Raw genomic sequence first — 27241 nt, forward strand, 5'->3', positions numbered from 1 at the left:
GATTCAAATCCAAATAGAGGTGTTTTGCAGGATATGCTTCCTGCAACCACCCTAGAAGGAAAACAAAGACAGAGGATGAGATGGTCAGATGAAGTTAATCGACACCTCATGTTCTGTTATTACCAAGCAACAAACCTAGGAACCAACACAACTGGATACAGATCACAAGTATACACAACATTTATTACCAGATACCCAGAATTAAAATTTTTAACAGAACAACGACTAGCTGATCAGATCCGTGTAATAATAAAAAATAACAGGATACCCCAGTCAGAATTAGAAAACATCAAACAACAAATACTGGAACAAAATAGTGTGCAATCAGAAGAAGAAGAAAATACAGTAATGGACTCAAACATCCCAGAACAAACAAACAAAGAACAACACGCATCAATTAAACAATCGGAGGAAAACAAAATCTTAAGACAGCCACCAGAACAAGCACAAATAGAACACGAAGTGACACACATGTTAAATACAGAAGAAAAATTTTAGCTGACATATATAGATTACAAAGACACAAATACAGACATTAGACCATTCTTGCATAGACCGCCAAATAACCCACAAGTCGAAACAACAATAAAAACTATCAACACCATCATACACAACAAAATAAATGAAAACACAACTATGGAAGAGTTACAACTACTGGTTTATATAGGAGCACTCACTACACTAAATATACACACTAGGCAGAGATCAGAACCAACCAACCAACACACAGAAGAAACCCACAAAACCAACATGGCAGCACAGGCTACAGATCAGAATAGAAAAACTGAGAAAAGACATCGGACAGCTAACACAATTTATAAGAAATGAAATGTCAGAAAAAAAACGAAAAAGGTTAGGTAAAATCTCACAACAAGTAGTGGTAGAGCAATTAGATGAAAAGAAGCAGAAATTAGAAGCATTGGCCAAACGACTTAGAAGATACAAAAAAAGTGAAAATAGAAGGAAACAAAACCAAACATTCAACACAAACCAAAAGAAATTTTACCAGACAATAGATAACACACACATTAAAATAGACAATCCACCATACATAACAGACATGGAACACTTCTGGAGCAAGATATGGTCAAACCCGGTACAACATAGCAGGCATGCACGGTGGATACAAGCAGAAACAGATACATACAAGATGATACCACAAATGCCTGAAGTGATAATTTTGCAACATGAAGTCACCCAAGCAATTAATTCTACGCACAATTGGAAAGCCCCTGGAAAAGATAAAATAGCAAATTTCTGGCTAAAGAAGTTCACCTCAACACATTCACATCTAACAAAATTATTTAACAGTTACATTGCAGACCCATACACATTCCCTGATACACTTACACATGGAATAACTTATCTGAAACCTAAATTTCAAGCAGACACAGCAAACCCAGCTAAATATCGCCCCATAACATGCCTACCAACAATATACAAAATATTAACTTCAGTCATTACACAGAAATTAATGACACATACAACACAGAACAAAATTGTAAATGAAGAACAAAAAGGCTGTCGCAAAGGAGCACGAGGATGTAAAGAGCAACTGATAATGGATGCAGAGGTGACATATCAAGCTAAAACTAAACAAAGGTCGCTACACTATGCATATATTGATTACCAAAAAGCTTTTGATAGTGTACCCCACTCATGGTTACTACAAATATTGGAAATATACAAAGTAGATCCTAAATTGATACAGTTCCGAAACATAGTAATGGAAAAATTGGAACACCACACTTAATATCCAAACAAATTCAAATAATATCACATCACAGCCAATACAGATTAAGCGTGGAATATACCAAGGAGACTCATTAAGTCCTTTCTGGTTCTGTCTTGCTCTGAACCCACTATCCAACATGCTAAATAATACAAATTATGGATACAATATTACTGGAACATATCCACACAAAATCACACATCTGCTATACATGGATGATCTAAATCTACTGGCAGCAACAAATCAACAACTCAACCAATTACTAAAGATAACAGAAGTATTCAGCAATGATATAAATATGGCTTTTGGAACAGACAAATGTAAGAAAAATAGCATAGTCAAGGGAAAACACACTATACAAGAAGATTACGTATTGGATAACCACAGCGACTGCATAGAAGCGATGGAAAAAACAGATGCCTATAAATATCTAGGATACAGACAAAAAAATAGGAATAGATAATACAAGTTTTAAAGAAGAACTAAAAGAAAGATATAGACAAAGACTAACAAAAATACTGAAAACAGAATTGACAGCAAGAAACAAGACAAAAGCTATAAATACTTATGCTATACCAATATTGACCTACTCATTTGGAGTAGTTAAATGGAGTAACACAGACCTAGAAGCACTCAATACACTTACACGATCACAACGCCACAAATATAGAATATATCACATACATTCAGCAACAGAAAGATTCACATTAAGCAGAAAGGAAGGAGGAAGGGGATTTATCGACATAAAAAACCTACATTATGGACAGGTAGACAATTTAAGAAAATTCTTTCTAGAACGAGCAGAAACTAGCGAAATACACAAAGCAATCACTCATATAAATACATCGGCTACACCACTGCAATTTCATAACCACTTCTACAACCCTTTAGATCACATAACATCAACAGATACAAAGAAAGTAAATTGGAAAAAGAAAACAGTACATGGCAAGCACCCGTATATTCTAACACAGCCACACATCGATCAAGGCGCATCCAACACATGGCTAAGAAAAGGCAATCTATACAGTGAGACGGAAGGATTCATGATTGCAATACAGGATCAAACAATAAACACCAGATATTACAGCAAGCATATTATTAAAGATCCCAATACCACAACAGATAAATGCAGACTTTACAAACAACAAATAGAAACAGTAGATCACATCACAAGCGGATGTACAATACTAGCAAATACAGAATACCCCAGAAGACATGACAATGTAGCAAAAATAATACATCAACAGCTTGCCTTACAACATAAACTTATAAAACAACATGTTCCCACATACAAGTATGCACCACAAAATGTACTGGAGAACGATATTTCAAATTATACTGGAACAGAACCATTATAACAGATAAAACAACACCATATAACAAACCTGACATCATACTCACCAATAAAAACAAGAAATTAACACAACTAATCGAAATATCCATACCCAATACAACAAATATACAAAAGAAAACAGGAGAAAAAATTGAAAAATACATCCAACTGGCTGAGGAAGTCAAGGACATGTGGCATCAGGATAAAGTTGACATTATACCAATTATACTATCAACTACAGGAGTCATACCACACAATATCCAAAAGTACATCAATGCAATACAGCTACATCCAAAATTATATATACAACTACAGAAATCTGTAATTATTGACACTTGTACAATTACCCGAAAGTTCCTAAATGCAATGTAACATATACCGTACAGTTAAAAGGAAGTCACGCTTGATCAAGGTCCGCGTCAACTTCCATTTTTAACCAGATATAACGTCTGAGACAAGAAAGAAATAATAATAATTACGTTATTGTTAATCTATCCGTTATTGCGTCACATTAGCCCAAGTATTACTTTAAATAATGTCGTATGCCGTCCGTTGAAGTACAGGGCCCTACCTCGTGAAGATTAGTCCTAGTGAGCGACACTCTGAAAATACCTGTTGTTGTATCTAAATGAATAAGGATGATATTAAAAGTTCCGATGCTCATAGTTTAATTTATATTTCTGGTCATTTCTGCGATTCTTCTTATCGAAAACTTCAGTCGCGGAGTCGCAGGATGGCACTTCTTGTTTCACGGACGTTAGTAATGGTTTTTCAGTCGACAACAAAGCAACGTGAGAAAGTCGCGTTTACGACTGTGTATTTCGAAGTTAAGTTTTGATTCTCACCAACGCAGAAAATGATCTTTCTGCTGAAGTAATAGTTGCAGGAATAGTTAAAATTAATTTCTTTTGTTCTGATGCGATGCTTCAGGTACTGGTCCACTGAGACCACAGGTGGTGAGATATTGACTTTGTCTAAATACTGGCTGGTTGCGGAATTCGTCTGAAGAATAGTTCACAGATAGTTCAATCCATGGCTAAGCCATGTCTCCGCAGTATCCTTTCTTTCAGGAGTGCTAGTCCTGCAAGGTTCGCAGGAGAGCTTCTGTAAAGTTTGGAAGGTAGGAGACGAGATACTGGCAGAAGTAAAGCTGAGTACCGGGCGTGAGTCGTGCTTCGGTAGCTCAGTTCGTAGAGCACTTGCCCGCGAAAGGCAAAGGTCCCGAGTTCGAGTCTCGGTCGGGCACACAGTTTTAATCTGCCAGGAAGTTTCATATCAGCGCACACTCCGCTGCAGAGTGAAAATTTCATTCTGAATCTAAATTGCCTAAGCGTCAGGTAAAAGCTTTCGGCACACGCTCGTGTTTGCCATCCCACGCACTAGGATCATCTTTCATAGACTTCAAAAGCTCTTCAAGCTCAGTTTTATAGATCGTCAATAGCTCAATTAATCTGCTGTTATATAACCATCACGTGTTGTATACTGAATGGAAACGTCGTTTGACCAATTCATCCAAAGACAGTTTCGAGAAAAATTGAGGCAAAACCAGAAATTGTCAGAAAAAATGTTTTTCACTTCCGTATATGTTCAACGGACTGTTTCAATACTAAATTCTGTTGAGCATAGCAGTGTACGAAGAGAGTTGAGAGGGGATTGGCCTCACAAATTTTTATACCCCTCTGTGGTGCGCAGCCGCGATGGCACAACCATCGTATGCGTAAGCTACAGGTTTTCTACACAATCAGATTCACTTATGTCGTTAAACAGATGCTCCGTTAAGCTAGCAGCACCTCCGTTATCACTGATATCAACAAATCCCAAAAATCTCACACACACCTCACCAGTGAACAACACATACCGCGAAACAACTGAAAGTCGAGACTGGCTTGAAACATCTGCCGTTCCATTTATAATAACTGTAACAAATGGCATTTCTTTCAGTCCTTCGACATTTGTGTACGAATGACTTCAGAAATGTAATCGATGAGGTAATTTTGAATGTCACTTGAGATACTTCGAAAAACAGTTGAAGTATGCAAGTTATTTGACAAACATTCATCTTTTTATGCTGTCATCAGTGTACTCTGTTTCATCGTGCCCCGTGAAAGGATGTTCTTGAGCAGCTATAAAATATGTGACATCAGTTAAACAGCTCACAATGTGTGTATTTTTCTTCACTTGTTCATTTCGTTACTGAACGTTTGATATGAAGGCATAGTTCAAACTAATATCTATCCTTGTGCGACCAAATTTAATCTGTGTCCATACAGATGTACGAATAATATGGTCCTTTTCGTGCCGTTTCCTCAAACACTTGACAGCCGTTGATGTCTTAAATGCTCCCGGGTTAACGGTGCGTTTTGTAAGTATGCCCGCAACAGAAATTGTGGAAAAAATGTGAACCAAGAATGTTTAAATGTAGAACAATGTCTTATATGTAAATGTAATCTGTTATTACACTAGTTACTATAGTTCAATTCTTTTATCTTGGCGGCTCGCGCATGCCCGCCCAGACGCGGGAGATTGCTGCGTTGCCAGTTGCACACGACGCACGCGCCAAAAGAAGCAGCGCCATAGTATAGCATAGTTCGCAAGCTTACGTTTAGGGGGGAGCGCGCAGTTCATGAAGTAAAGCCACCACGGCCGCATTAACCCTTTCGCTGCTACAAAGACGTGCTCCCAGCATTCCGCGCTGTGCGCGATTTTGTCACTGCACTGCTCGCTTGTGCAGACACATCGTGTTCCGACTGCTTTGACACTCTTATCAATCGATTCCACAAAAACTATTTGGCCCAAAAATTAGATTTTTACACATCTTCTTGACTGATACCTTTCCCCCATAAATGACTTAATTTTGTTTCGATGTTCAACGCAGTTATTATGCAGCATTAAATGTCGTAAACCACTGCACGAAATTTTGAAGAGTTTGCAGAGGTAAAAGTCCATAGCGTATACTTTCCGTATGGTCGATTTTAGTTGCCACAATGTTGAGAATGAAATGTGGACAAGATACCTAAATTTCATATAAAATTTACTGTATAACAATAGCTCATTTAAGTACCACATATGTGTCGTATGTAATATTGAGAAATATTCCGTCTTTCGCGACTGTAAGAAAAGTTTTATTTACACTGAGCAGGTTTGGCTTTATTTTAAAGCACTTCAATCAATCAAAAGGAAGTAGACAAAATACATTAAACAAAACTGTGGACTTACAAAAGCATTAGGACTTGAATATACCGTCTATCAGTGAAGTGCTCTGAGCTATGTCAAATATAATTTTTGTTTGTGGCACACACAAACAGCATTTATTTGCTAAAACACTGATCTGCCAACACAAACGTTGAATATTGTGTTACCGCAGCACAAAACTACGAAAGATGACTTGGCAATGGAGGAGACAAAATACTGTCCACTGAAGATGCTTCAAAAGAGAGAAACGCGTCTGGTCTAAATAAGTCCCTTATTACAGTTGCAGAAGAGGAATATATTTCAGTACCATTGGTAGAACTGCGTCTGTGGAACAAAAACAAGAAAGAGAACATGAGTACCATTGTGTATGTGCCATACCTTTCCTTGACTGAAGTGCTTTAAAATAAAGCCAAACGCGTCCGGTGTAAATAATACTTTTATTACAGTCGCGAAAGACGGAATATTTCTCAATATTACATACGACACCTATGTCGTACTTAAATTAAATGAGATATTGTTGTACAGTAAATTTTATATGAAATTTAGGTAGCTTGTCCAAATTTCATTCTCAACATTGTGGCAACTAAAATCGACCATACGGAAAGTATACGCAATGGACTTTTACCTCTGCAAACTCTTCAAAATTTCGTGCAGTGGTTTACGACATTTAATGCTGCATAATAACTGCGTTGAACATCGAAACAAAATTAAGTCATTTATGGGGGGAAGGTATCAGTCAAGAAGACGTGTAAAAATCAAATTTTTGGGCCAAATAGTTTTTGTGAAATCGAATGATAAGTGTGTCAAAGCAGTGGGAACACCATGTGTCTGCACAGGCGAGCAGTGCAGTGATGACAAAATCGCGCACAGCGCGGAATGGGGGAACACGTGTCTGCAGCAACGAAAGGGTTAATGAAGATACAAAGCACTAGAAATTTCAAAAAATTGCATCCAAACCAATATAATTCGTGAATTAAGGCACTTCGATATTGTTTTTAAATAATGGAAATATTAAGCACCGCACAAGATTTGAACTCGTAACCCTTCGCATAGCAGCTCAACACCTTATGCGTTGCACCAACGCTCCTCGTCCGACTAGATATCGCCATGAGGAGTATAACAGGTTACGCAAAATACTGTCAAACACTGTTCATATGACTATGAATTACTCACGCTTCGTCGAAGTACAATAGGAAATAAACAATTACCGCTGTTCCTTGTTGCGAAAAAGCGGTTCGTGAGAGTGATACAAACACCTTTCCTTGCTATCGCCTGAATTAGGAGTCTTATTGCTTGTTTGGTTTAATTAATTAATAGAATATGAAGTAATTGGTATAAAGAATGCTTTTTCCAAACTTTCTATAAAAGAATGTCTGCTATCAAGACATTGCTTTTGTTCTATTACTTTGTTTATGACTGAACGTTTCTAAAACTGAAGACACTCTTCCATGCTCTGCACTGCAGTCAAGATCTGGCAACGTCGTTCTCTGTTCATTGGCTGACTGTGTTTTGTGACGTCAGATGCGCAGAACGAACCTAAACTCGGCCGCCAACATAAATGATGCGCACTTTACCATGCCTCACCCCTGAGCCAGAATGAATGTAAGGAGAGTAGAGTGTGGAATGTTAAATGAATTCGAAAATAAAATTTCGTCAACCGATCTGGAGAACCATAACTTGGGCATCTGCACTGGGTGGCAATTGCAGGGGGGTGCCAAATCCATATTCTTCAAGAATGTTGTTGTTGTTGTTGTAGCTTTCAGTTGGAAGATTGATTGGATTCAGCTCTTCATACTAGTCCGTCCTGTGCAACTCTTCATCTATATGAGTAACTACTGCAACATATGTCCATTTGAACCTGCTTACTTTATTCGTCCCTCGCCTCCCTCTACAGTTTTTACCCTACAGTTTTCACCCTAAAATTTTTCCCTCCCCCCTCCTCCTCCACACACCCGGCACACATACACACACATGGACTTCCCTCCAACATCAAATTGACAATTCATTGATTGCTCAGAATGTCCTGTCAACCAACCCCTTATTTTAGTCAAGTTGTGACATAAATTTGTTTTCTCCCCTGTTCGATTCAGTACAACCTCATTAGGATGTGATTGACACATCTAATCTTCACAGTCTTCAGAACCACATCACTTAAAAAGCTTCTATTCTCTTCTTGTCTGAACTGCTTGTTGTCCACATTTCACTTCCATACAAGATTAAACTCCACATAAATATGTTCAAAAAGACTTTCTAACACTTAAGTTTATATTAGATGTTAACAAATACCTCTTTTTCATAAATGCTTTCCTTGCTATAGTGAGTCTGCATTTTATATCCCCTCTAAATTGTCCATCGTCAGTTATTTTTCTGCCTATATATTAATACTCATCTATGTTGTTGTCTCTTTTCCTACTCTAGTTCACTCAGCATTGCCTGATTTAATCAAATTGCGTTCCATTACTCTTGTTTGACTTCTGTTAATGTTTTGTAATACTTTTTTTCAAGATACTGTCCATTAAGTCCTTTGCTGTATATATCTTGGCATAGTTCATTTTCGTCTCCCTAAACTTTATTCCCTTTCCAAGTGTATTTTTGGTTTCCTTCACAGCTTGCTCAATGTACAGAATGAATAATCCTGGGGATTGGCTACAACTCTTGTTTCACTACTCCTGACTATGGCTTCCTTTTTATGTCCTTTGACTCATAACAGTACAAGTTGTAAAACACATTATGCACCTTGTATTTTATTGCTGATATGTCCAGAGTTTCAAATAGTGTATTTAGATCAGAACTATTAGAAGCTTTCTCTAAATGCTATAAATCTAGATTTGCCTTTCCTTGAGGTACTTTGTAACATAAGTAGTAGAGCCAGTATTGCCTCATATGTTCCTGTCTTTCTCCAGAACCGAAACTGATCTTCCCTGAGGCTAGCTTCTGCCAGTTTTCCCTTTCTTGTGTAAATAATTCATGTTAGTATTTTGCAACTGTGCCTAATTAAGCTGATGGTCTGGTAATAATCACCCCCTGTGAGCAACTTACTTTTTTGGAATTGGAATTATTTTCATGACTGGCTTTCCCAAGGATCTCAATAACTCTGCGGAATGTAGTCTACTCCAGGAGCCTTGTTTAGCCTCTAGTCTTTCAGGGATTTATCAAATTCTTCTCACAGTAATCTCCCATCTCCATCTACTTCTTCTTTCCCTTCTATGATATTGCCTCCATATTCATTTCTCTTTTATAGCTCTTCTATATATTCCTTCCACCTTCAGCTTTCCCTTCATTGTTTAGTATGGGCTTGCTGTCTGAACTCTCCCTCTTCAAAAAGGCATTTCTGCTTTCTCCAAAGGTCTCTTTAATTTTCTTGTATGCTTATGCAGCCATGCACTTCTCATCTGGCCACTGTTGCTGTTTAGTTTCCATCTGTCCTTTTTGTCTGTTTTATTTGCTATGTTTTTATAATTTATGCTTTTGCCAATTAAATTCTACTCATAGGCATTTTCTATTGCTTTTGTTTGCTGTCTTCACTATTTCATGTCTCAAATCTGCTCATTTGTCATCACTGTATTTTTTGCACCATACGTTTTATGCTCACACATTATGAAGTTTCCGGAGAATGAAAGTCTCCACTACAAAAGAATCAACATGGACTCTGTAAACAGAGATTTGCAAAACCCTGCTCAATTGGTTGTTCCATGAAATCCAGACCACTCTAGACAAATTTGCTGAGGTTGATGCAGTATTCTTTGTCTTATGGAATGCATTCAATACAGCTGCGTTTCTGGAGCCAGTTTGCAAATGCTGTGTTTGCCTAGAGGAGGCATGCCGTGCCTGTAGATTGTAGTGAAATGCAAGAAGACCTGTGGAGGATCAATGATGTGTTTGCCTAGAGGAGGCATGCCGTGCCTGTAGATTGTAGTGAAATGCAAGAAGACCTGTGGAGGATCAATGATTGGGGTCAGGGACTGGCAGTTGACCCTGAATGTAAATAAATGTAATATATTGTTTGTAGGCTAGGAGAAGAGAACCACTGCTTTTTGCTAATACTATCAGCATTACATCACTCGAAACTCTAATAACCATAAAATATGTAGAAGTGACTATCCAGAGTGATCTAAAGGGGACTGACTACAAAGAACTAATTGTAGGAAAAGTAGATGCCAGGCTGTAATTCATTGGAAGACTCTTCACTGAATGAAAATGCTTACAATACATTTGTAAGACCGATTCTTGCATAGGCTCATCAGCTAAGGCTTCAAAGATAAGCAAGAGTCAGGACATGGTATTTTGGCATAATTTCACCAGTGTTCAGCCACATGTGACATGCTGGTGGCAGTGGCAGCACTTTGCACGTTAGAAACCCGTTCTGGAATATGTTGCCCTAGTACCTGCAAAGTGTTCTCCTTATCAATATTCGGGCTGGATGGGGAGTCTGAATCACTGCCAGATAATAAATACATAGTTCAGAGAAGGTGGAATAGAGAGGGTGCAAGAGGGGGCAGGTTGCAGATGTTACAGTTGTAATGTTGTCATTGAAGTGTAGCCTAATGTGTTCATCAGATTGGTCTACCTCTGTTTAGTCAGCTCTGCTTGGAGTTACCTCACACTTAAAACTTACTCATTAGTTGGAAGAAAGCACAGGTTACAACCATCTACAAGAAGGATAGCAAATATGCACCTTAAAAACTACTGTCCAATTTAATTGATATCCATCTGTTCTAGAATGTTACAACATTCTCTGAACTCCAATATAATTAGGTGCTTAGAATAGAGTAACCCTTTCTATGACAAGTCCAGATTATGAAAACATTGGTCATTCGAAATGAAAATCATACTTTTCACAAATAATGTTGTGTAAACTATGCATCAGTGCTTTCACATACATGCATTACTTTTTGACATCTGATAAGCACTTAACTCAGTACTACACTAACATTTCTTAACAAAAGTATGATCATATGGATTATCAAACAAAATTTGTGACTAGATTGTGGATTTCCCGATAGAGAGGACGAGCATATTTTCTTGGATGCAGGGTCGTCAGAGATAGAAATAATGTCAGGTTGCCCCTGGGAAATACACTGAGACCCCTCGCAATTGATGTCATCTTTAATTACAAGGAAGACTATAGTAACCTCAACCTTTTTGTAGATGATGCCTTACCTGAGTGGGAGACTTTGAATTGTGATGTGCCACAAGGCCCTGTTTTAGGTTCAATGCCATTTCTTACTTAAATTAATGAGCACTCTCACTGTTCTGGTATAGAGGGTAAATTTACCCTTTTTGCATTTGAAACTGCAATTATCACTGATGAATTGTCAGGCAGTGATCTTGAACAAATTATGAACAAAGTTTTTACTGAAATTTTGAATTGGTTTTCTTCAAATGATCTCTCACTCAGTGCACATAAAACCACAAAGAAATCTTTGAAAAAAATTAACATAAAGTGTAGAGATCAACCAATACAGAACGTGGAGGATAAAAAATGCATATATAGACAGCAAATGCAATTGGTCTACTCACATTATTCATCATAGCTCAACAAAATTTGAACTACAGATTATTGCTTCTGTGGCTAAATTAGATACCAGTAAGGCTTTCAACTTAGATGACATTCATTCATTAATGTCCTAAGCTATTATAATCTAGGGGAACCACTGTTGTGGTGAATGTAGGATATAATTTTGTAGAAAGAACACAACACTTTAAGGAGCGATGATCTTCTTCCTTTAATATTTAAAAAGATGACATGTAGCAACAGAAACTTCATAGAGTAAAAGCATGAAAAAAAGAAACTCCTAGGAGCAAAGAATTTCACTAAGTCAAACTGTGGTATCTAGAACATCTTAAAAAGGTCAAAACACATTAGTTACAAAGTTCTACCTTGGTACACATTGCTTTAAATTTGTTTGATTGTAAAAGCTCTGTAAACATGTCACTAAGTTGATTCTTAGAACAGTCATATTCCACGTCGGTATCCCTATTCTGATAGAGTTCCCGCAGAAACTAATATCGTACTTCGATGTGATTATAATGTTTGTTGACCTTTGGATTTTTCACTAATTTAATGGTGCTTGTATTGTCAGTGAACAATATGGATGTGTTTCTTTTTCCACTGATCTTCAACAGCTGTTGGTTATGCCACACAAATTCCTTGGCTCCTTGAGTTGCAGCAGTGAACTCTGCTTCAGTGATGGATAGTGCAGCAGATTTATGCAATTGAGATGTCCATGATATAGCCATATCGCCAATCATTGAAACAAAACCTAGTGTTGCCACCAACAGGATAGGCATATAGTCCACTACCAGATGAAGTATGGAATAGACCAAAGTCTGAAGTACCACGAACATATCTGAAAATAAATTTTACAGTGTTCCAATCAGAAGAAGTGGGTTTAGTCATAGGCCGAGCAACTTTTGAAACAGTGTAAGTGATGTGTGGAGTAGCAGAAAGTGCCAGGTACATTAATGATCCCACAGCCAAACAGTAAGGAATGTTGCTGTCAACAGTATTGCTGTATTCATTGTCAAATTGTTCATTATCACAGGGAGTTTTTAATGATTTTGAATCAGCCATGTTAAAAGGATGTAGAATCTTCTCTGTTTATGCTTGCTGTGAAATAATCAAGCCAGACTCCCCTTGCACTATTTATGTGTCTAAATTAAGTCTAAAGATTCCACTGTTATTTTTTATTCTGCCTTTAACATATCTAAAAATGAGTTCACTGCATTTTGAGTTGTCCCTTCAATAAGTCCATCATCAACACAAATAGCAATCAGCAGTTTTTCTAGTTTGCTTTGTTGAATGTAAATGCAAGCATGTGCTATAGAATTAGTAAAGCCATTTTTTTTCATGAATGAGTGAAACTTATTATTCCAGCAACAAGGTGATTGCATAAATCCATACAATGATTTCTTGAGGTGACAAACACGACCTGACCCATCATTGAAACCTCCTGGTTGAGTCATGTATATTTTTGTATCCGAGTCACCATAAAAAAATGAAGATCTAATGTTGAATTGACCAAGTTTCAAATTTTAGTCTACTGCAGTTGCTATTACAGCAGAAGTAGCATCATAACAAGCAGCTGGGCTAAAAGCTTCACCATAATCAAGTCCGGCACATTTAAACGTATGACGTGCAACCAGTTGAGCGCAGTATTGATCAATCAGTCCATCAGGTCTATATTTAATACAAAGTATCAATTGATCATAGATAACTCGTTCTCTGTTAGGCAATTCTACCAAGTCCTAGATATCATTTTCTTCAAATGCCTTCATTTCATCTTTCATCGCATTAAATCTTTTATTGGAATTACTACTTTCCATATCTTTGTTGAAGTCTTTGGTGCAAGCTCTTTATGGATTTATTTCTGTCAGGTAAACTAATGCATTTGCTTGAGACTGGTGAGGATCGTATCCTAATTCGTAGTCACTAAACATCACTGGGGGCTTTATTTCACAAACTGGACGTCAATTTGGTAACTCATTCGAATATTCTTTGTAACTAGTGCCAATCTGATCAACAATAGATTCACTTTTGTCTCCTGTTTCTTCAGGTATGGAATTCAATTACAACTCAACCGAATTTCTAGTAGTGCATAGCTTTCCTGCTTGAAAATCAATGTTGTGTGATTCCATCACATGATGGTTTGATGGAATCCGTAGTTTGTAACCAACTATGTCATTCATGCAGCCAATGAAATGCTCAGTTATAGCTTTGTCATCAAACTTGGAATGAAATTCCTTTGGCATATAAACATTGCATTTTGATCCAAAAATGCGTAGATATCAGAAACTGTTAAACACTTTGCCATTTCACACTTTGAAAGTGTTTTACCTTCAACACTTGACTTCCCTGTATGATCGAGAAGAAAAATGGCTGTGTCACATGCATGAGCCCCAAGTGATATAGGTAACTTGCTGGATGTTAACACCCAGCACGCTAATTCAACTACATGTCAGTTTGCTTATTCAGCAACACCATTTTGCTCAGGAATGTCTGGACATGTAAGGTGAAACTTGATACCAGTCTCACAGCACTGCAGCTTCCATGTTACAATTAAACTCTCCTCCACCATCAGACTGAAATACTTTTACCATGGGACCAACAGCATCACACTCCTTCAAAAGTGTTTTCAAATTGTCAGCCACTTCAGATTTATTTCACATGACATATATCGAATGAAATGAGAATAATCATCTTTGAAATTTATGGAGTCAACAGACATTGGTCCATTAACGTCTGCTTCGATCAGCTCGTAGACAGTTTGTGGACGATCTCTGTGGTGGCTAAATCATTTGCAGTTGGATTTGCCAAGAACATATCCATCACAAAACGATGTGATATCAGGGCATTTACCCGATATACTGAAACAACAGAGCACATCTCGTACATGACATTTATCATGGTGACCGAGTCTCTCACGCCAACATTGTAGTTGTTATTCTGATGCTGCTTAGTCAGTCATTACTTGTGAATCCAAAGGACAAATTCACATGTTAATAATATATGTTGGATCAACTAGTCTTCCTATTATGACTATGTCAATATATTGCCATGTGATAACATCTTTGTTATTGTAAGTCACAGTAGATACATATTGTGCAGCTTGACAGACAGAGAAAAATTGATATCTGATACGAGGTACTTACCAGACATTGTCAAGCAAAACAGGTGTCCACCTTTCGTTTATGAAGATTTCACTATGAATACTGCCAGTCCATTGTGCAAAAATAACTTCTTAGTCAGCTGTCTGTATACACTGTGGAATCAGAAACTTTTCAAACATAGTGAAATGCAATTTATTTGACGAAATATGATGTGTTGTGCCGGAGTCTGAAATCCAAGAACCTGAGCTATCAGGATTAACATGATAAAACAAGCTAGTGGCTATAAATGTATTTGGTTTGCTACTAACTTATAAACTGAAACTCGAATTATTATTGTTCGTAGCCCTCGCTTTTATTACTTCTGTGCCCATGCACTTTCAGCAGTTTGTGATAATATGCCAGCTTTCTTGCAATACAGACATGTACAACATTCTTTCTTCTTTGACTTGCTCACCTGTGCTGCAGATTTCTTCTGTTTTTGATGTTGCTCCTCCGATTTTGATTTTACCTGAAAAGCACCAGTGCCTGTGTAGCCAGTGAATTCTCAGTTGAATGAAAATTCTCAATAAAAAGCTTTGTCTGCTAGGATTCAGGAACACTTTATTTATTTATTTCATTCGTGTTCTGTAGACCCATTAGCAATAAGTCATTTGGGTGTAGAATGTGTCATTTACATAGAATTGAGACATTTTTTTGTAATAATAGGTCATACAATGAATAATATATCATCATCATCATCATTTAAGACTGATTATGCCTTTCAGCATTCAGTCTGGAGTCCCCCTTATAAAATTCCTCCATGATCCCCTATTCAGTGCTAACATTGGTGCCTCTTCTGATGTTAAGCCTATTACTTCAAAATCATTCTTAACCGAATCCGGGTATCTTCTCCTTGGTCTACCCCGACTCCTCCTACCCTCTACTGCTGAACCCATTAGTCTCTTGGGTAACCTTGCTTCTCTCATGCGTGTAACATGACCCCATCATCTAAGCCTGTTCGCCCTGACTGCTACACCTATAGAGTTCATTCCCAGTTTTTCTTTGATTTCCTCATTGTGGACACCCTCCTGCCATTGTTCCCATCTACTAGTACTTGCAATCATCCTAGCTACTTTCATATCCGTAACCTCAACCTTATTGATAAGGTAACCAGAATCCACCCAGCTTTCGCTCCCATACAACAAAGTTGGTCGAAAGATTGAACGATGCACAGATAACTTAGTCTTGGTACTGACTTCCTTCTTGCAGAAGAGAGTAGATCGTAGCTGAGCGCTCACTGCATTAGCTTTGCTACACCTCGCTTCCAGTTCTTTCACTATGTTGCCACCCTGTGAGAATATGCATCCTAACAAGGGAACCTCCCCAACGCACCCCCCTCAGATTTAGTTATAAATTGACACAGTGGATAGGCCTTGAAAAACTAAACACAGATCAATCGAGAAAACAGGAAGAAGTTGTGTGGAACTATGAAAAAATAAGCAAAATATACAAACTGAGTAGGCCATGTGCAAGATAGACAACATCAAGGATAAACGGAGCTGAGGAGCGCCGTGGTCATGTGGTTAGAGTGAGCAGCTGCGGAACGAGAGGTCCTTGGTTCGAGTCTTCCCTTGAGTGAAAATTTTACTTTCTTTATTTTCGCAAAGTTACTATCTGTCCGTTCATTCATTGCCGCCTCTGTTCATTGTAATAAGTTTAGTGTCTGTGTTTTCTGGCCGCACCGCAAAACCGTGCGATTAGTAGACGAAAGGACGTGCCTCTCCAATAGGAACCGAAAACATTTGATCGCAAAGTCATAGGTCAACCGATTCCTCCACAGGAAAACGTCTGATATATTCTATACGACACTGGTGACGGCATGTGCATCACATGACAGGATATGTTGTCAACCCACTTAACTTGCACACCTGGCGAATGGGTAAAAAGATTCTTCTACCTTGCCCGATTTAGGTTTTCTTCTGGATGTGATAATCACTCCCAAAAAAGTGATGAAAACATAAGAGTTTGTCACATAAACTGCAACAAATGAATGCAACAGTTTCACAGTCGCACGGTTTTCCCTGTGCTCTGTCAAAATGTATGTTTTTTTACGTTTTCAAATGTTTCCGTGTGTAGACCGTCACATCCTGCATAAGTCGAAGCAAATCTGAACACGTCCTGGAATTTTGGAGAGTGAAGTTGATTATCTGTGAGTGCCTGAACTTTGATAATTCTCTGAAAATAAAAAATTAAACTTTTCACTCGAGGGAAGACTTGAACCAAGGACCTCTCGTTCCGCAGCTGCTCACGCTAACCACGGGACCACAGCGCTCGTAGTCTCACATTCTCCTTTATGTTGCCTAGCTTGCGCATGGACTACTCAGTTTGTATATTTTGCTTATTTTTTTCATAGTTCCACACGACTTCTTCCTGTTTTCTCGATTGATCTGTGTTCAGTTTTTCAAGGCCTATCCCTGTGCCAACTTATAACTAAATCTGAGGTTGGGGTGCGATATGGAGGTTCCCTTGTAAGTACTTGAAACCGTCCACCTGTTCTAACTTTGTTCCTCCTATTTGGCACTCAATCCGTTTATATCTCTTTCCCACTGACATTATTTTTCGTTTTGGAGATGCTAATCTTCGTACCATAGTCCTTACATTTCTGATCTAGCTCTGAAATATTACTTTGCAAACTTTCAATCGAATCTGCCATCACAACTAAGTCATCCACATATGCGAGACTGCTTATTTTGTGTTCACATATCTTAATCTCACCCAGCCAGTGTATTGTTTTCAACATATGATCCATAAATAATATGAACAATAGTGGAGACAGGTTGCAGCCTTTTCGTACCCCTGAAACTACTCTGAACCATGAACTCAATTTACCATCAACTCTAACTGCTGCTGACTATCTATGTAAAGACCTTTAACTGCTTGCAAAAGTTTGCCTCCTATTCCATAATCTCATAGAACAGACAACAACTTCCTCCTAGGAAACCGGTCATATGACTTTTCTAGATCTATAAAGCATAGATACAATTCCCTGTTCCACTCGTAACACTTCTCCATTATTTGCCGTAAGCTAAAGATCTGGTCCTTGACAACCTCTAAGAGGCCTAAACCCACACTGATTTTCATCCAATTTGTCCTCAACTCATACTCGCACTTTCCTTTCAACAATACCTGAAAAGATTTTACCCACAACGCTGATTAAAGAGATACCTCTGTAGTTGTTTCAATCTTTTCTGTTCCCATGTTTAAAAATTGGTGTGATTACTGCTTTCGTCCAGTCTGATGGAACCTGTCCCGACTTCCACGCCATTTCAATTATCCTGTGTAGCCATTTAAGACCTGACATTCCACTGTATTTGATGAGTTCCGACTTAATTTCATCCACCCCAGCTGCTTTATTGCACTGCAATCTATTGACAATTTTCTCCACTTCCTCAAATGTGAACCTATTTCCATCATCATTCCTATCCCATTGTACATCGAAATCTGAAAAATTACTGATCGTATTTTCACCTACACTGAGCAACTCTTCAAAATATTCCCCCCATCTGCCTAGGGCATCAACACGATTCACCAGCAGTTTTTCTGACCTGTCCAAAATACTTGTCATTTCCTTCTTACCTCCCTTTCGAAGACTGCTAATTACACTCCAGAATGGGTTTCCAGCAGCTTGACCCAAAGTCTCCAACCTGTTTCCAAAGTCTTCCCAAGATTTCTTCTTGGATGCTGCAATTATCTGTTTGGCTTTGTTTCTGTCTTCAACATAATTTTCTCCATCTACCTGAGTTCTAGTATGTAGCCATTTTTGATACGCCTTCGTTTTCCTTTTACAGGCTGCCTTGACTGTGTCATTCCACCAAGCTGTTTGCTTCATCCTACCTTTACACACTAATGTTCCAAGACGTTCTTTAGCCACTTCTAGTACTGTGTCCCTGTACCTTGTCCATTCCTTTTCCAATGACTGTAATTGACTACATTCAACTAACTGGTACCTTTCTGAGATTACTGTTATGTACTTGTGCCTGATTTCCTTATCATGAAGTTTCTCCACTCTTATCCTTCTACATATGGACCTGACCTCCTGCGCTTTCGGCCTCACAATACCAATTTCACTGCAGATTAAATAGTGATCAGTGTCGTCAAAGAATCCCCTGAATACACGTGTGTCTCTCACAGCCTTCCTGAATTCCTGATGTGTTATTATGTTGTCAATGACAGATCTGGTTTCCCTGCCTTCCCAGGTATACTGGTGAATGTTCTTATGGTTAAAAAAGGAGTTTGTGATTACTAAGCCCATACTGGCACAAAAATCCAAGAGTTGTTTCCCGTTCCTGTTGGCCTCCATATCCTCTCCAAATTTACCCATAACCTTTTCATACCCTTCTGTTCGATTTCCAATCCTGGAATTAAAATCACCCAAGAGCAGAACACTGTCCTTGTCCTTTACTCTAACAACTACATCACTGAGTGAGTGCATCATAAAAACTATCCATCTTATCTTGATCTGTCCCTTCACAATGCGAATATACTGACACAATCCTAATTTTCTTGCTAGGCACTGTCAAATCTATCCACATCAGTTGTTCGTTTACATACCTTATTGCAACTACGCTGGGTTCCATTTCTTTCCTGATGTAAAGCCCTACACCCCATTGTCCTATTCCTGCTTTGACTCCTGACAGGTAGTCCTTGTATTCTCCCACTTCCTCTTCTTTCTCACCCCTTACCCGAATGTCACTAACAGCTAAAACGTCCAACCCCATCTTACTTGCAGCCTCTGCCAGCTCTACCTTCTTCCCAGAGTAGCCCCCATTGATATTAATAGCTCCCCATCTCATTACCATTCGTTTGCCGAGTCGTATCTTAGGAGTCCCTGGTTTGTCAATTAGAGGTGGGACCCCGTCACCTCCAAAGGGCCGAGGCATTTTGCTCTGATTGTTGCCAGCATCATATTTAAAGTACCAGGGAAGCAGGTTGCTAGCCTTACTTGCCCTGGGTCCCATTGAGTTTTACCCCTAACTGTTGAGGGACTAACCGGTGGATTTGGTAGTCTTTGCTGTCTGAGCACAAAGGTGACCACGACTCAGAATATGTCTGAGATGCCCAGCCTTATTCCAAAGTAACTGGTATCCTGACTGTCAGGACCACTTACTTGGCCACTCATACATTGCCTGTGGTTCATGAACTAGGACAGGAACCCACACCATGAACCACTGAATAATATATTACACAGAATTACATATAATATATTACGTAGAAAAAAATGTTAACAAGAATTGTTTTTTGTAAAAAGTAACAGATTACATTGACCAGACTTACAATAGATCAAAATCAATTCACATATTCTCTTACATAAATTCATCCAGTGAGTAAATGGTTTTACTTAGAAGATACTGTTTAAGTTGATCTTTAAAAGTAGGTGGATCAGTAACTGACATTTTTATTGCCTGAAGGAGAGCATTAAATATTTTTATGCAAGAGTAGTGTACTCCTTTTTGCACCATACTTAGATTCTTTTGTTCAAGATGTACATCATTTTTTACCCTAGTGTCCTAGTTATGACACATGCTGTTCATTTAAAAAAGGGAATGGTTTTTACACAAGAAATACATGAGAGAGAAAATGTATTGAGATACTGTTGTGAGTATTCTCAGCTCTTGGAAGAGTTTCCCGCAGGAATGTCTGTAATTGACACCACACAGAATCCCAATGACCCTTTTGTAGGCAATGAGGATTTTGTTTGCCTTTGGCTGGTTTCCCCAGAATATAATTCCATAGGCCATCAGGACATGAAAATAACCAAAATAGGCAGCTTTCAAAGTATTTAAGTAGCTGAAGGAAGCAATCGGATGAATAGCGTAAATTGCTGAGCTATACCGTGTCAGCCTGTAAAACTGATATTCGAATCCTAATGTTTTGAAAATACAATGGTGGAGTATCGTAAGAGGAAAAGTTGCATTTGGATTCATTTTGTTCAGTTCTCTCCAGAAGTCATGGAAAATGTTCACACATAGTGATGTGTGTTTTGTTATACACATGATGTCATCTTTTGATGTTTCGAAGAAACACTTGAACAACGTATATAGCCACTGCAAATCAAGATTGTTCATATACTGACATAAGAGTGTCCCGAATGTCTTTTGCGTCAGTGTTCTTTCTTACATGAATAGCAGGTTCCTCTGCAGTTGCCGTTCCAATGATGCAAGCTACCTGAGCATTGTCCTGTTGCCAGTGCTGATTTGTGTCTGATGGTTCGTCTCCTTCCGGTAATGACGAACATTGACATGTACCATCTCTAGTCAAATAATGAGAATTTTTTTAACAGATTTGAATCTGTCATTTCTGTATTCCCCACTGATCTTTACGTGAAAACTTGTGAATGTTTGTAGGACTGCTGTCACCACTCAGCTAAAGCATTGCGTCTGCCATTCCACAAGTCTTGCAGTCTCATGAATATCCTAGTAAACAGAAAAATAGTCTAGTGAATGAATACTATAATTCTCACAACCTGAAGTGTTTAAACCCGGGCCCGTAAACTGTTGTGGTGAACTTAGGATATAATTTTATAGCAAGAACACAACACTTTTAGGAAGAATGATCTTTTTCCTTTAATATTTAAAAAGATGACACGTAGCAACAAAAACCTCAAAGAGTAAAAGCATTAAAAAAAAAATAAAAAGAAACTCTTAGGCACAAAGAATTTCACCTAACATTGATTTATTTACTTTAACGTCCTCCCTCTCTGAAAAAAAAAAAAAAAAAAAAAAAAAAATCACTACACACACACACACACACACACACACACACACACACACACACACACACACACACACACACACTTACAGGTACTTGTTTTGAAAGATGGGGATCCTATGAATTGAAGTACCTAAATTTGGTTAAAAAAGGAGTTTATTGCTCCAGTGTCAAGCTGTTTGATGCACTATAACCACATATCAAATGCATTCATAAACAATTTCTAAAAGTCAAACATATTCTGAAAGAGTACTTAATAGAGAAATCTTTTTATATGGTGATAAATTAATGAGAGAAGAGGGATGCCACTACTAAACTTCCAATTGTTTCACTAGTACTTTTAATACCTTTTCTTTTGGGCACTATGATTGAAATCCAAAAATTTGGTTTTTGGTATTTGTGTATTTATTAATTTATTGTGATATTTAACTTAACTTTGCTTCCTGAATATCTTACTGATCCTTCCTCAATGTAATACATTTAATTAGATGTATGTTATTAATTTGATATCTTATTCATTGTATCTTTTATTGTATTTATGTAAGTTACATCTGAACTAGGTACTATTTAATACAGTCCATATCCTTGTGATTGACTTGCTACATGGATCTGCTTACTAAACGTGAAATAAATAAAAATAAAATTAAATATGTGTGTATGTATGTGTTTGTGTGTTTTGTCTTAGTAAAGCATACACATTGTTTATTGCTATATGTTTCATTTTTCGCTGTTGTTTTAGGGAGGTCTCTTCCAGTCCTTTGTGTTCATCTATTCCATTGGTATGGGCTAATGGAACACTTTAACCTGGATGTTGTCAGGATCTGGAAGTTATTTAGTAAGTATTAAATTGTCAGTAGGATGTAAAAGGTAAAATAGCAGTTACCTAACTTCTAATGTCTGGCCTAACTTAAATAAAGTTTCTAGAAATGAGATTTTTTTCTCAAAGACAAGATGAAAACTTTTTCCTTGGTAGTTTTGAGAATGTCCTACACAGTGTCAAAAGAAAATCATTAAAATTGTAAATCATTTATGTCAACAGTGTATTTTGCTGGTAGGCTCAGTTTTATTTTTTAATAGCTCCTCAATTTTGGACAAGCAGTTTAGTAGCTTTACTTAACATGGTATTAAGGTCTCAGGCTTTTTGTCATTTACTTTGATTAATAACACGTTTTTTTGAAGGTGGGGGGGGAATCTTTACACAAGGATCTGCCTTTTCATGAACATCCCAGAAAACAGATATAAAAAATTCAGGTTAAAGCATTATTTTCATCACAAACACTGTCATTATCTTGAATACATGTTTTCTGATAAAACAAGTACATGGCAACTACTCTCGGTGCTTGTCCTTGTGAATTAGAGAAGAGTCTAAATTACAAAATTAGAAATTAGTACAGATAAATGGAAAACCAGCTAACCAGTTTTTCTCACTACTCTTTACCTTCTTTTGCGCGCGCGCACACACACACACACACACACACACACACACACACACACACACACACACACACACACACACACACATATATATATATATGGTTATAATAGAGGGAAACATTCCACGTAGGAAAAATATATCTAAAAACAAAGATGATGTGACTTACCAAATGAAAGTGCTGGCAGGTCGACAGACACACAAACAAACACAAACATACACACAAAATTCAAGCTTTCGCAACAAACTGTTGCCTCATCTGGAAAGAGGGAAGGAGAGGGAAAGACAAAAGGATGTGGGTTTTAAGGGAGAGGGTAAGGAGTCATTCCAATCCCGGGAGCAGAAAGACTTACCTTAGGGGGAAAAAAGGACGGGTATACACTCGCGCGCACACACACACATATCCATCCACACATATACAGACACAAGCAGACATATTTAAAGACAAAGGGTTTGGGCAGAGATGTCAGTCAAGGCAGAAGTGCAGAGGCAAAGATGTTGTTGAATGACAGGTGAGATATGAGTGGCGGCAACTTGAAATTAGCGGAGATTGAGGCCTGGTGGATAACGAGAAGAGAGGATATATTGAAGAGCAAGTTCCCATCTCCGGAGTTCGGATAGGTTGGTGTTAGTGGGAGGTATCCAGATAACCCGGACGGTGTAACACTGTGCCAAGATGTGCTGGCCGTGCACCAAGGCATGTTTAGCCACAGGGTGATCCTCATTACCAACAAACACTGTCTGCCTGTGTCCATTCATGCGAGTGGACAGTTTGTTGCTGGTCATTCCCACATAGAATGTATCACAGTGTAGGCAGGTCAGTTGGTAAATCACGTTGGTGCTTTCACATGTGGCTCTGCCTTTGATTGTGTACACCATCCGGGTTACAGGACTGGAGTAGGTGGTGGTGGGAGGGTGCATAGGACAGGTTTTACACCGGGGGTGATTACAAGGGTAGGAGCCAGAGGGTAGGGAAGGTGGTTTGGGGATTTCATAGGGATGGACTAAGAGGTTACGAAGGTTAGGTGGACGGCGGAAAGACACTCTTGGTGGAGTGGGGAGGATTTCATGAAGGATGGATCTCATTTCAGGGCAGGATTTGAGGAAGTCGTATCCCTGCTGGAGAGCCACATTCAGAGTCTGATCCAGTCCCGGAAAGTATCCTGTCACAAGTGGGGCACTTTTGTGTTTCTTCTGTGGGAGGTTCTGGGTTTGAGAGGATGAGGAAGTGGCTCTGGTTATTTGCTTCTGTGCCAGGTCGGGAGGGTAGTTGTGGGATGTGAAAGCTGTTGTCAGGTTGTTGATGTAATGCTTCAGGGATTCCGGACTGGAGCAGATTCGTTTGCCACGAAGACCTAGGCTGTAGGGAAGGGACCGTTTGATGTAGAATGGGTGGCAGCTGTCATAATGGAGGTACTGTTGCTTGTTGGTGGGTTTGATGTGGACGGACGTGTGAAGCTGGCCATTGGACAGGTGGAGGTCAACATCAAGGAAAGTGGCATGGGATTTGGAGTAGGACCAGGTGAATCTGATGGAACCAAAGGAGTTGAGGTTGGAGAGGAAATTCTGGAGTTCTTCTTCACTGTGAGTCCAGATCATGAAGATTTCATGAATGAATCTGTACCAAACTTTGCGTTGGCAGGCTTGGGTAACCAAGAAGGCTTCCTCTAAGCGACCCATGAATAGGTTGGCGTACGAGGGGGCCATCCTGGTACCCATGGCTGTTCCCTTTATTTGTTGGTATGTCTGGCCTTCAAAAGTGAAGAAGTTGTGAGTCAGGATGAAGCTGGCTAAGGTAATGAGGAAAGAGGTTTTAGGTAGGGTGGCAGGTGATCGGCGTGAAAGGAAGTGCTCCATCGCAGCGAGGCCCTGGACGTGCGGGATATTTGTGTATAAGGATGTGGCATCAATGGTTACGAGAATGGTTTCCGGGGGTAATGGATTGGGTAAGGATTCCAGGCGTTCGAGAAAGTGGTTGGTGTCTTTGATGAAGGATGGGAGACTGCATGTAATAGGTTGAAGGTGTTGATCTACGTAGGTAGAGATACATTCTGTGGGGGCTTGGTAACCAGCTACAATGGGGCGGCCGGGATGATTGGGTTTGTGAATTTTAGGAAGAAGGTAGAAGGTAGGGGTGCGGGGTGTGGGTGGGGTCAGGAGGTTGATGGAGTCAGGTGAAAGGTTTTGTAGAGGGCCTGGTTTTGAGGATTCCTTGAAGCTCCGCCTGGACATCAGGAATGGGATTACCTTGGCAAACTTTGTATGTGGTGTTGTCTGAAAGGTGACGCAGTCCCTCAGCCACGTACTCCCAACAATCAAGTACCACGGTCGTGGAACCCTTGTCCGCCGGAAGAATGACGATGGACCGGTCAGCCTTCAGATCACAGATAGCCTGGGCTATCCCCTACAAAACCTTTCACCTGACTCCATCAACCTCCTGACCCCACCGACACCCCGCACCCCTACCTTCTACCTTCTTCCTAAAATTCGCAAACCCAATCATCCCGGCCACCCCATTGTAGCTGGTTACCAAGCCCCCACAGAACATATCTCTGCCTACGTAGATCAACACCTTCAACGCATTACATGCAGTCTCCCATCCTTCATCAAAGACACCAACCACTTTCTCGAACGCCTGGAATCCTCACCCAATCCGTTACCCCCGGAAACCATTCTTGTAACCATTGATGCCACTTCCTTATACACAAATATCCCGCACGTCCAGGGCCTCACTGCGATGGAGCACTTCCTTTCACGCCGATCACCTGCCACCCTACCTAAAACCTCTTTCCTCATTACCTTAGCCAGCTTCATCCTGACCCACAACTTCTTCACTTTTGAAGGCCAGACATACCAACAAATAAAGGGAACAGCCATGGGTACCAGAATGGCCCCCTCATACGCCAACCTATTCATGGGTTGCTTAGAGGAAGCCTTCTTGGTTACCCAAGCCTGCCAACGCAAAGTTTGGTACAGATTCATTGATGACATTTTCATGATCTGGACTCGCAGTGAAGAAGAACTCCAGAATTTCCTCTCCAACCTCAAATCCTTTGGTTCCATCAGATTCACCTGGTCTTACTCCAAATCCTATGCCACTTTCCTTGATGTTGGCCTCCACCTGTCCAATGGCCAGCTTCACACGTCCGTCCACATCAAACCCACCAACAACCAACAGTACCTCCATTATGACAGCTGCCACCCATTCCACATCAAACGGTCCCTTCCCTACAGCCTAGGTCTTCATGGCAAACGAATCTGCTCCAGTCCGGAATCCCTGAAGCATTACATCAACAACCTGACAACAGCTTTCACATCCCACAACTACCCTCCCGACCTGGTACAGAAGCAAATAACCAGAGCCACTTCCTCATCCTCTCAAACCCAGAACCTCCCACAGAAGAAACACAAAAGTGCCCCACTTGTGACAGGATACTTTCTGGGACTGGATCAGACTCTGAATGTGGCTCTCCAGCAGGGATACGACTTCCTCAAATCCTGCCCTGAAATGAGATCCATCCTTCATGAAATCCTCCCCACTCCACCAAGAGTGTCTTTCCGCCGTCCACCTAACCTTCGTAACCTCTTAGTTCATCCCTATGAAATCCCCAAACCACCTTCCCTACCCTCTGGCTCCTACCTTTGTAACTGCCCCCAGTGTAAAACCTGTCCTATGCACCCTCCCACCACCAACTACTCCAGTCCTGTAACCCGGAAGGTGTACATGATCAAAGGCAGAGCCACGTGTGAAAGCACCCATGTGATTTACCAACTGACCTGCCTACACTGTGACGCATTCTATGTGGGAATGACCAGCAACAAACTGTCCACTCGCATGAATGGACACAGGCAGACAGTGTTCGTTGGTAATGAGGATCACCCTGTGGCTAAACATGCCTTGGTGCACGGCCAGCACATCTTGGCACAGTGTTACACCGTCCGGGTTATCTGGATACTTCCCACTAACACCAACCTATCCGAACTCCGGAGATGGGAACTTGCTCTTCAATATATCCTCTCTTCCCGTTATCCATCAGGCCTCAATCTCCACTAATTTCAAGTTGCCGCCACTCATACCTCACGTGTCATTCAACAACATCTTTGCCTCTGCACTTCCGCCTCGACTGACATCTCTGCCCAAACTCTTTGCCTCTGTATATGTCTGCTGGTGTCTGTATATGTGTGGATGGAT

At 39.6% G+C, this 27241-nt stretch overlaps 1 protein-coding gene across 4 annotated transcripts in view; it reads left to right on the top strand.

Moving 5' to 3' along the window:
• LOC124612260 (cAMP-specific 3',5'-cyclic phosphodiesterase 4A-like) overlaps positions 1-27241 on the top strand; it is a 329771-nt gene that overhangs the window by 61626 nt on the left and 240904 nt on the right. For all 4 annotated transcript variants that reach the window (XM_047140347.1, XM_047140348.1, XM_047140349.1 and 1 more), the window contains exon 3: positions 22357-22452. In XM_047140347.1, the coding sequence (XP_046996303.1) occupies positions 22357-22452 (96 nt within the window). The remainder of the gene's footprint in view (positions 1-22356; positions 22453-27241) is intronic.

Source organism: Schistocerca americana, chromosome 4, assembly GCF_021461395.2.
Source record: "Schistocerca americana isolate TAMUIC-IGC-003095 chromosome 4, iqSchAmer2.1, whole genome shotgun sequence".
Taxonomy (NCBI): domain Eukaryota; kingdom Metazoa; phylum Arthropoda; class Insecta; order Orthoptera; family Acrididae; genus Schistocerca; species Schistocerca americana.